This window comes from Gavialis gangeticus, unplaced genomic scaffold (assembly GCF_001723915.1).
Source record: "Gavialis gangeticus isolate Ggan-Ray unplaced genomic scaffold, GavGan_comp1, whole genome shotgun sequence".
Classification (NCBI taxonomy): Eukaryota; Metazoa; Chordata; order Crocodylia; family Gavialidae; genus Gavialis; species Gavialis gangeticus.
This window is the reverse complement of record NW_017728993.1, coordinates 46,335,254-46,347,232: the sequence shown is the minus strand read 5'-3', so window position 1 is coordinate 46,347,232 and position 11,979 is coordinate 46,335,254. Positions and strand designations below refer to the sequence as shown.

General features: G+C 41.5%; 1 protein-coding gene across 3 annotated transcripts in view; it reads left to right on the top strand.

The window, feature by feature from the left end:
• The first annotated feature begins 1,221 nt into the window (after positions 1-1,221).
• The window catches only part of LOC109286871 (putative ferric-chelate reductase 1), a 44,634-nt gene continuing 33,876 nt past the window's right edge, over positions 1,222-11,979 (top strand). Inside the window, exons 1-3 of one of the 3 annotated variants that reach the window (XM_019501670.1) lie at positions 1,366-1,382; positions 2,039-2,111; positions 9,712-9,907. In XM_019501670.1, the coding sequence (XP_019357215.1) occupies positions 9,712-9,907 (196 nt within the window). In that variant the 5' untranslated portion in view covers positions 1,366-1,382; positions 2,039-2,111. Of the gene's footprint in view, positions 1,383-2,038; positions 2,112-6,419; positions 6,489-9,711; positions 9,908-11,979 lie in introns of those variants that run through there. The other 2 variants (XM_019501669.1, XM_019501671.1) reach the window with 2 other exon arrangements.

Sequence of the window (11,979 nt, the reverse complement as noted above, 5' to 3'; positions counted from 1 at the left end):
CCTGGCAGGGGGTCAGACTTGATGATCTGTCTAGGTCCCTTCCCACTCATTGATTTTGTGGTTCTATGATTCTAAATACTGCAGTTTTATACAAGCAGAACTCCAATTGGAGATAGTACATATTTGCTTTCATGGCAATAAAAACCTTAGGTAAATGTATAACCCTGAATAATTTTATACATATAAACAGTAGTCATACAGAACACCATGGAATTAGTAAGTGCAGAAGTAACTTAAAAAGTAACTCATATGCATAAGGGTTTGCAGTACTAGGAGACAGGTTCTCTGTACAGCTACTGAGCCACAGTGCATTTCACACACAGCACACAAAGCCTAGGGATCTGACTGCATGGTCAGTAAATAACAATATTGTCAGAGTGTAAAGAAAGTGTGTCCCCATCATGTATTGTGTATGGGCCTCAGTCCTTCAACAGAACTCATATGAAAGTGTATTGACTTCATTGGGGTTTTATACAGGGCTCTGGCTGAATAGGTCAATTTGTAAGATTGGGCTTACATTTTATGAAAAAATGTTTTAATCTTTCTTTAATGGAAACAGTAAGAAATGTTTCTACTACAGAGCAAAGACTTTAATAATAAAGTAAACAGTTGTTATTAGAAATAGCATTTCCACCAAAACTTTATTTTCTGATGTTTTCTATTGGAGATAAATATAGTTATCCTTATATAATATTTAAAAATTACCTTGCAATTTGTTTTAATACATCTCATTGTCAATTATATAGAATCAGTCTTGTAGGACCCAAGCCTAAAATGAGCTTCATGAGGCAGATCCTTATACAGAGCCTTGATGGAAATCTGTTAGAACTGCACATGAAAATAAGTTTGCCTAAGCACAGCACACAGAGCATTAAAGTCTTAATTATACCATCTGACAAGCATGCACATGCTTAAACTTGAAGAGTGACTGTGAAATATATGGAGCCACTCATGGTAAGCAAGGTTGAGTGTGTGCGTGTCCCTACAGGATTGGGCCTTAGTGATGTCACAGCCTGCCAAAATTCTTGTTGCTTATTTGCCTAGGAGGAAGAAAGGGCCATTGTGGGTGAGTAAAATACCATTAATTGGTCATTATTCTCACTTGTCAGGGTAAGAGGCAGTGGAAAAGATTTTATTTTTGGTGCAGTAAATTTTCCTGACAGTTTCTTAATACAGGTGGTTCAAAAAGTGAATAGAACTTAGTGTTGCCATTCCTCCTCTTCCTTTTTAGCCATGCAATTTTCTTCCCTTAACAAGCACTTCCCTGGGGGCTTGCTCACTTCTGATTAAAATACTGGTTGGCTCCACCCCTCTGCTGTAATGTGATACAACTTTGCAGAAAGCAGGAAGTCTGGGGAGAGTACCCTACATCATTTCATAAGGTAAGAGTGGTTTTTAAGGCTCTCTTGGAAGGAGAAATGCTTTGGGAACTGTGAATTAAAAACTAGTCTTGTGAGAATTAGGGGTGTTGAGAAATGGGACTGTTATTGAGTGAGGTGTAAATAGTAAGGAAGGAACAGGTGCCCTAAAGTGGGGGTTAGGAGTTCTTGTCTGTCTGCAAGACATGAGGCTAATGTAAGGCTTGGACGCTTGTTTTAAGGCTTTTATCAGTGTTGATAACTTGGATAGTATAGATCCAGAGCCAACTGAATAAACATGAATTAATTTTGTTAATATTCTAGCACCCTAGCATTATTTGTATATTACACTAAAATCTGACCTCTTTGAAAGGCGAAATATGTGCCAAGAAAAAGCTATTTCTAGTCTTTTTATAAAGTAAATGGAAGTGTCATGCATTTAGTGTTATACAGTAAGTAAAAGAGGTACTTTATAATTACTTAGTAAGAAGGTTGATCTCTCTCAATGTGGGATGTTGAAAAAGAGATTGTTTGATTTAAATACTGATGTTGTTAAATTTTAAAAAGAACAAACTAATGAACAATCCTAAATCTTACACGAGTTTAAAGCGTGGTTTGCCTCAGTGTTATACAATAATGTTCTCTCTTAAATTCTCTTATCTTTATTATTGAATGAAAAGGTCATGCAAAAGTTCTGATCCTGTAAATTGGTTTGCCTGATTGAAATAACTCGGGGCAGGAGTGAAGGCACAGGTGAGACTGTAGGATGATTGTAAGAGGACTGTGTCATTATGCAAGGAAGCCTGCTCTGTCAAACCACTTACAACAATTCTATATGTGATTAGGGCTTTAGGACTGTGAATATGGTATGACAGATATTATTTTGACACCTGTAGTATTTGAAATAATTGGAGTTTTTTAAAATTATTATATGATTTCTTAACGTGTCATTTTTCAGACCAGTATGTTCTGAAATTGGTAGGATACCAATTTAATTTACATGAGTAGTGGAGGAAAACAATGTGTCACAGAAATTAGTTGCAAAAATAAGTGCAATGTACAGTGACACTAACTGATAGGTTCTGAAGCACTTCTGATGTCCACTTTGTAAATCTATGAATCCTTCAGTACAATGTATTTAACTGTAGGCTACAGCAGCTTGCTGTGTTATATTTATGTAATCTAGCTGTTGACGGTAAGGATAGTTAATATCCATGGTTGTCCTATTGTAATGTAAGGTCACAAAGAAATGTCTAACTTGCAAAAAGATACCTTAAAAACATCTATTTTGACTTCCTGCAGTTTTCTGGATTTTACTATTTAGATAATTTGTGCAGCAAATAACTTCAAAGTTTAGAAATCCTTTATCTCCAGGGAGTTCTTATGCTTCACCTTGCATACATTTAGTCATGAAATTAATAAGGCCAGAGAATTGCTAGTTCTTCAGTGCTGGAAGAACAATAATATTTATTTGCTGCCTTTCTATTGTAGGGTCAGTGTATTTTCCAAACTCTTGGCACTGATGTAGCTAACCATATTATCTGTAGATATTTTTAGGTTTTTGTATACATACTTGCAAAGTACCTCTTGAAGGCTGAATCTAGATAAACAGTGGTGAAGGACTAGTTCCAGTTAATCTGGCTCTAGTTTCTATCGTATCTTATCTACAGGGAAGGATTTAAACAGACCATCTAATTTGGCTTTATTCAGCAGACTGATCAAGCTCTGCCAAATTGCTTTTGAGTTGGAAACAAAAAACCATGTTGCTTTACAGCAAAAAACTAATGAAATTGCATTTTTCCATATACAATAAGATATTGGTTGCTTGATTACTGTTCTTCCATAACAAAGTACTTAAACTGTTTGTGGATATCTATTCAAGAGGCTTCTTCTCTGTCCTGGTGAACTATAAACATTGCAAAACATGGTGGTCACACAAAATTAACTCCAAGGTGGTCTGTGTGTGTTTTCAGAAGGCTTGACCACGTTTGATAAGTCTAGCTTATTGTTTTAGTATTCCTTTTTATGTGCATTGTGATCACTCAACAACCAGGATCTTTTGGCTTTATTTTCCTTTGTTGACTGTGCAAAAGTCTCATTGCTCTTCTAGGAAAATGTCTGAGATATATTTTGCATATACTTATTGTGATCTTAACTTTTGGTGAGGCAATTGGAGTTTTAAAATTTATTGTTAATCTAGTTCATTAGTTCAAGTGATAAGTAGATGTGGATTTTCAAATTTTTTTTATGACCATAGCATATTTTTAGCAAATAATAAGGATGACCTTGTTTTGGAAATTACACATGATGATAACATGTCAAGCAAATCAGTGTTGCTGACTGCAGATCTACAATAATTGAAAAAGTAACTGTATAATTTTCTGAAGAAACAACAACCATTCTATATACCATTAAATTGTTATGTAGGCAAAGACTGGGAGAATTTTGACTAGCACTTAACTGATCTCCTTTTTTTTAAATTTTATTATGCCTTAAACAAAACGATGTACTGAAGATGTTTTACCTGGGTTTATATTACATAATTTTACTAATGTTTGATATATAGTGAGGATTTGCTCCCTGCTACTCTTACATTTGATAGTATTTGAATTACTTACCTCCTCTGATAGCTTCATCTTTTGTCCACAGTGGGTGTGTCTACATGAGATGTGTATTGCGCAGTAGAGTAATTCTACTGCATATTACTATAGTTTTTGTAGAATTGGTCTACTACATATTAAGCATCGCAGAAAGACCGTGTGCTTTTACTACTGTTCATTTATGTGGTACCTCATGTTATAGGTACTAAACATGCAGTAGAAAAGGCACATTCATACATGTGTAGACATGCCCAGTGAGTATTTGGAAGCAGTTGTTACTGACTCAGTACTTTTAATTATATAATTCCCTGAACCCTAAATTCCATGCCATTCTAAACTGCTCGTGGCAAATGTTCAATTTTCCAAGCAATTCAATTTTTCCTTTGTGGCCTCTCAAGTTTTAATGTAGATCATAATGGTATAACATTCACGAGGCTGTGAAGTGTTCTGTCTCATACAGTTATCACTGCTGTGGTCTCATGGGTGAATAAGTCACAAATCTTGTATTGGTTGTCTACATCAACATTTTATTGCAAAGTGAACTCATTATTATCTTTGTATCTAGGGTTCCCCCCATTTCCTGCCCTCCCCAGCTCAAAGAAGGATAAAGTGTGTGAGTAACTAGATGCAAGAGTGATCTTTGGACTTGTATTTTGAATACCCCAAACTTACAGGCGCATTACTGTTATATGGAAAGTGGCTTTGTTAGGTGTTTGGGCCTGAGTAGAAAGAAAAGGCTGATTTCTTGTAGAGTTTGAAGATTTCTGAATCCTAGTATTGGCTAGGGCTCATCACTTTAAAAACTGTTGCGTTTGTCAAATACCTTTCTGTATCTTTTCTATAATATGTTGAACCCCCAAAAGCTCCAAATTGCTGTTGTATATACAGTATGAAATAATAATGCATGGATAGCAGACAATGGAAGGAATTGAAATTTTGAGAATAACTTCCTAACTTCCTTCATATTGGGAGAGCCCAGAGAGTGTTTTGATGTAAAAGCCTCCTTAAGAGAATTAAAGGAAACGGATCTACTTTTCTATTTGGGAAGGGCTATATTGTAGTACAAAGGCTGGCAGAAACACTTTCCTAGCTTTTCACTGTATATGGAGCAGCCTTCGCTCCGTTTTCTCTCTTTACTTTTTTAAATTACTCTTTAGTGCCGTTATTTCACATTACCCCTTTCTGCCTCCACATCTCTTTAAGCCATCTCTGTGTGGAAGGAAGGTGGTGGTCCGTTCAGTTTGTGGAAGAAAGTCCTTGCTTCTCTCATTCTGTACTGCAAGTTGTTCTATACACTAGAATGTTGAATGTTTCACCCCCCCCCCTTATCTCTATCATGGCATCTTATCTATCTTGCTCAGGTTTTATGAAGCTCTCAGAAGAGTGAGTGAAAACTTAAGAAGTGACTCGCGCCATGCAGACTATGGTGTCAGCAGGGCTTATGGAAATTGTCCTTAAATAAAAATGTGGTTTGACACAGTTCTTGCCAACCCTATCAACTCGAGCAGTCATGAGCTTCTGCTGAATGTACCATGGAGAACTGTGGAAGATTTTGAATGTGCTAGAACTGGGCCATAATGAGGTCCCTGAGTTCATTTTCACTAGAAGGAATCAATAATGCAGTGACTCTGCATATTAACCTACTGTGAATATTCTTGAGGAAAACACTGAGGATTTCCCATTTCTTCTTTTCTTTTACCCCATCTAGTTCTGGAGTATAACTGTTCTAAAAACTTTTCCCCCTCCTTTCATATGCTCTTTAGTGAGCTTTTGAAGAAGCACGTGACAGTTGTTCAGTGCTGTATATATGCATGCATTATATTGTAGGCACTCTGAGGGGGAAAAAATAAGCAAATAGTTACTCTGTTTTATAGCTCTCCGATTTTTTTGTTTTTCCCTTTTACCAGAGGTCAATGCCCAGCTTGCTGAAATGGTACTTTGCCTCTTATCTTTATGCCCATGTGTGCTCTCAGGAACCTTCCTAACTATTTCTTATCAGTCTGCTAAATGGACTATGCTTTCCCAGAAGTACATCTTATTAGTATATTTTTGACCTGAGTCTTGCATGCATCTCCTACAGGGTTGAGAGGGTTATTCAGTACTCTCTAATCTGCTTTCACCCTCCTGCTGCCTCAAGGAGTCAACAATATTTTTCTTACCATTTAATTATGACAGCCGGGGGAGGGGGAGTGCACACACTGCCGTTTGACAGAAAGGTTCACTCTGTAAAGATATGCCAGGTACCCTGAATGTACCCTGAATTAATATCGCCAATTGTGGGTGTATAGAGACATGTTATTACTACTGTTAAATGTATAACTACCATAATGAAAAGAAACTGGGAAAAGTTAAAGTGCAGTATCTAATGAGAAATTGTGCACAATTCTACACGCCAAGTAGAACTTAAAACCCTTCTCCTTTTGCTCCCCAACTCTACCTTTCATTTTGCTATGAGTGCCATTGTGGCTGGATAAAATGGACACAGTTACAGAATGATATTAACTTCCATCAGGATTTTCAGTCCTAACAGGTAAAAATGCTAAACATGGTTTTGGCAGAAATAATATGTGATCAGTATTGACATTTGGAAGATTCATACAATCTTCCTCTTGATATGCAAGTCTTTTTTTTTCAAATAGACAACCAGTTTTTGTGTAGATTGGGGGTGTCAGACTTGCTCAGCTCCATGGGTTGGATGAAGCCTACAGGCCATGTACTTGACACTTGTGGTCTATATCATGTCTAGTAGAAGTGTGTGAAATGGGCCGTATTTGATTCTGATTTAGATTCAGCCCAAATCAGGGACAGTGATTCAGTTTGTTGATTCGGATCACTGTCTCCGATTTGAATGGGCTGAATCTGAATCTGAAGATTCAGCGCTGATTCAGAGAATCAGTGATTCAACCATAGACACAGCTTTAAATGTTTTTTCTACATACCTTGACATACAAGGCATGGCTTGTGAAAGCTGCAATGCCTGGGCAGATGGAGCATCCCACAGGAGCATGGTGTGGGGGCCCCCCCACATGCTTGGCTGCAAACCCAGAAGTGGATTGGAAGTACTTCTGGTCCACTTCAGGATCCACTAGGGAATATGCTGGGGCCTCCCCTGCACCCCCCTTGCTTGGTGATTGGCTGCAGGGGGACCCCAGGTGCTCCCCCAGACCCAGGAGGCACAAGTCACCAAGCCAGGGGGAAGGGTGTGGGGAGCGGGGGCCCTGCATGCTCCCCAGCAGACCCGGAAGTGGACCACAAGTGCTTCTGTTCCACTTTCGGGTCTGCTGCCGAGTGTGCTGGCAAGCCTCCTGCACTCCTGTGTGCGATGCTCCATCTGCCCCAGCATTGCAGCACTTACAACCCATGCCAGGTACCTTGAGGTATGTAGAAAAAACATTTAAAGCTGTGTCTATGTCTGAATCACCAAATCGATTCAGAGAGATTGAAGGGTCTACTGATTCAATTTGGATTCAGAGATTTGGCCACCAAATCAGGCCAAACCTCCACCAAATCAAATCAGCGACTGAAGCTTTGCACAACCCTAACGTCTACTTGTAATTGAGCACTTTAAGTCCTACCCAAGCAATAGGTTTTGTTTCTTCTGCCTTAAAGAAATGTTTTCCAATATAATGTCTGCTTAGTGACTGGGAAAGATTTTATTATCAGGGAATCTTTGTTCATGTAACAATGAACAAATACCTACTGTGAGGTTAGGTAGTCATCAGGAATGGTTGACACAGATCTAGAGCTGTGTGATTAATAAACAGCTGCCCTTGTCAGGGGCTCTGTAGTTCCCCCAGTACAATGTTCCTTTGTATCTCCTGTCTTTCTTCCTTTCTCTCTCTTTCTTCCTGTCTTTAATTAAACTGACTTCTTAAGAGTCGCATGTCCCAGCTACTTGGTGCCCTTCCCTTAACTTAGGAGTGAGCAAAATGGCAGATCCAGCTGGTAGCCAGACTCCATTTTCCAGTAGCCTCTGCCACATTGCTGCAGCTGGTTTCTTTCGGAGACCACAGCAGTGGCGGGGCCATGACAGGCCAAGGCCAAGGAGCAGTGGGGTTGTGAGTGTGGGGCCAGGGTTTCCATGGAGACCAGCCCCAGCAGCGCCGGCAGGGCATGGCTGGGTGGGAAGCTGCTGCAGGGCTGGGCCTGGGATCTTGCAGCGGTGATAGTGTGGTCTGGGGCCAGGGCAGAGCCACGATCCGCTGCCCGCACACCCTTGCTTGGAGCATGTGGGCAGCAGATCATGGTTCTGCCCTGGCTCCAGATCATGCCATCACTGCTTCAAGATCCCAGCCCCAGAGCAGCTCCCAGCCCATCCAGGTGTGCTGTCACTGTTGCTGGGACCGGTTTCCATGGAAACCCTGGCCCCAAACCCACAGCCCCGCTGCTGCTGCTGGGATCTCCGTGGGAACCAGCCGCAGTAATGTGGGCAGGGGCTGCTTGGAAAAGGAGTCTACTGTGGGCCCAATCTGGCCCTTGGGCCAGACTTTGCCCACCCCTGCTCTAACTTGTCTGGTTGTTAAGAAGGTTTGATGACATGTAAGATGTTTTTTGAGTCGGATCCTATCTTGTCAGTGATCTTTTGCTAAAACTGCCTGCAACTAGGGCATAGTCTGAGCGTAGGTGTGGGAGACAGATTTTTTTTTGTTATAATCCCAGCCCTAAGGTTCTGTGTGGGGGCTTGAGCTTCTGTAAAATGAGGATAATATTTACTAATAAGAGGAGAGGAGCTAGTTAATATTGTGAAGCATTTTGAGAGCGTAAAGGGGGTTGGTATAGGGGAGCATGCTGGGCCTGTTTTAAGTGCCAGTATTATTCCTTTCCCCAGGCACATGCACCTAAAATAAGAGGTCAGACTAAGTATATTCAGGGATGTTGGGTTTTGTGTGTTCTGTTATAAACACCATTAATTACCAGCATGAGGGGGATGAGTTGTTTGGGGGACATTATGACAATGGTTTTTTAATTCTTTTTTTTTTTTTTCTTTTTAAAGTACTGTTTTTAAAAAGGGGTAGGGGAATTCAAATATGGCCAGAGAGAAAATAGTACTAGAGGGTAGATGTTCAAAAGTTATGAAATGCTTGGTATCTACAAGGTTCTCTGCGTGAATCTGATATCTTTTATTAGACCAACTTAAAAAGTTAGAAAACAATTATTAAGCAAGCTTTCGGGTTCAAAAACCCTCCATCAGGCTGAGGAAGTTTCAGCAGTTGGTGTGCCTCTGCTGAAGTAAAAGAGCCTCTGGCTTCTTTACTTTTCTTTCCATCCAGGAAGAGCACACACCAACTGCTGAAACTTCCTCAGCCTGACGGAGGGTTTTTGAACCCGAAAGCTTGCTTAATAATTGTTTTCTAACTTTTTAAGTTGGTCTAATAAAAGATATCAGATTCACGCAGAGAACCTTGTCTGCCTATGTTCTTAGACCAACACGGCTACAACCTACAACCCTGGTATCTACAAGGACTTTCATGAACATGTGGGAGTTAACCTCAAGAATCTTTAGAAACAGAACCTGGTGCCTCTTACTTGTGAAAACATTTTTCAAATTGGTTGTGTGGTGCTTAATATTCAGTCACATCTTCTAAAGAGATGTGGCAACCTGATATTTAGAACTGAAGTATCTTGTGTTTGCAGGAAGCTGGATTAGATGACTCTTGTGGGCTCCTTTTAACACTGCTGCTAGCCTGCTATAGTATGTGTACAGGAGAAACCTGCATCGTTGGTTAATACTGTGTGATCTCTAACTTGTTCAGATGGAGTCTTCTGAATTGGCTTTCACGATTTGGCTATTGGCCTGTGTTTCTGGACCTGTAGATGGATATCCAAATGGAAAAGTGACAGAGGCCTGCAGTAGTATGATGCCTCTCCATGGGCATCATCCTCAGCTGACACCTAAGCACATCATAACAGCAAGTGAGACTGAATTTAGACCAGGGGACCATATAAAAGGTATTGTGACCTTTTTTATGTTGAAACAATTGTGGTCAAAGATGGATAGTATTTGGACTCAGCCACTCTAGATTGGTTATGAATGCTTGGTTAAAGGAACCTTATGGTTCCTCCAAGCAGGCCTTTTCAGATTATACCAACGAGTTTGTTCAAGTCTGTATAGTCAGCTACCATCTTAACTTCGGAAATTATTGCTCTGAACACTGTGACTTGGCATGCTTGTTTCTTTACTTCCATCTATACCAGTTATATAAAAGTGGTTAGCTGTGTTGGTCTGAAGTCACGCAGAAGGCAATACAGGGTGGCATCTTAGGTTAAATACAGACATTCAAAAAGTCCTTGGTGGAAGCATTTTAACTGGGTGCAGTCAGAAAGAAGAATTTTCACCTGATCTGGCCCCAGAAAACAGTCTATAGGTGGGACCAAATACAAGTGCATAGCTGTAGACTGCTTTAAAAGGGTCTGATTTCCCCCCTTCCCCCAATCTACCCACCCCACCCTCCAGTGCCACCTGAGGAACCCCAAGAATGAGTTCCCTCTGCTTGCTTTCTCCCTGCCCACTCTGAAAACAGTGTCTGGTTGGGAGTGGGCTGCAGGCTGGCAGCAAGCTGCTGGAATTCCCAACTTTTGGGGGATCATTGCAACTCCTAACACTTCCTGCAAAGCGCTATGAGTTAAAATGGGGAGCTGCTCTTCTGTTTGTGCCCTTTACTAAAAGTGCTCTAAATTTAGAGCACCAGCTAACTGAGCAGCCCTGCACTGTTCAGTGTGTGGGGGAGAAGGGACTTAGACCCTGCCTGCACTAGCTGCTGGGGGTGCTCCTGCATACGTCCCAGGAAGCAGTCAGAGGGGCTCCTCTCCCCAGCCCTGCTCTCCCACCAGCTGGTAACTGTCAGCAGGTCCTCTCCCCAGCCCCGTGGCATGCTTCTGCTTGGTTGGGATGGGATGGGAGGGGGGGGCTATGGGGACACAGAGCCCAGACCCCTTGGCCAGGCAGCAGCATACTGCAGGGCCAGGGCTGAGAGAGATTTCTCCCCCCACGCCTACCCCCCTGGCCAGATTGTGGCTTACAGTTGGTCAGAGGGAGGAAGTGAGGTTGGGATCAGAGGTTGCCACTGACTTTGGTCAGTAACATCTGGGTGGCTGGGGCTGGCACAGAACTTGAGCAGAGGAAACCAGCTCTAAGGCTACAGTGTAGCCATGTGCTATGCTGCCTGTGATGGCAGGAGAATAAGACCTGTGGATGGATGTGGTGCATACATTTAAAAAAGGGCTAACAGAAACTGCTTAATCTAACCCTTGATAGATGTGGTACTGATTAAAAGCATGATCTGCCGCTTTTAAAGTGGTCTGAGCCATGAACACCTGTTCAGTTACTGCTTTAGAGTATTTTCAGTGCTCTTAAAGCATGATGGGTGTAACACCCATACATAGCCTTAGAGCTTAACTTATTTATAAATTTCATAGACATTAGGGTTGGAAGGGGCCTTGCAAGAGCATTGGGTCCAGCCCTCTGCCCAGGGGGCAGGAGTTGGCAGGGGTCAAATGATCCCAGTAAGATGGGCATCCAAGTGTGTGGTTTTTTTTTGAAAGTACCCAGGGTAGGTGCTTGACTTCTTTCCCCACCCCCCCAGGGTGGTGCTCTTGCACACCTTGGGGACTCAGACAGTAAAGAAGCTTTTTCTTTAATATCCAGCCTAAAACGGTCTTCCAGGAGTTTGTGACTATTGGACCATGTCTTCCCAAGGGATGCCCTAGTTAACTGATGTTCTCCCAGTTCCTGATGCAAAAAGGCATGAGCTCTCATAGGAGACGACTTAATTCATTAGATGCTGTGAATGGACTTGCAGAAAGCAGGGATTCTAAAAGAAATCCCATCCCTTCTAAGGTCCCTTTAGAACCCCTTCTTTCTGCAAGTCCACTCATCTGACTAAGTCACGGGTAGGCAATGTTTTTTGGCCAGAGTTCCGAAAAACACCACAATGCCTACCTCGGAAGGTGCTGGAGTGCCGGCATGGCAGAAAAACAAAATGAGGACAAGGGGTTCATGGCAGGATGTCCTGCTTGTGCCC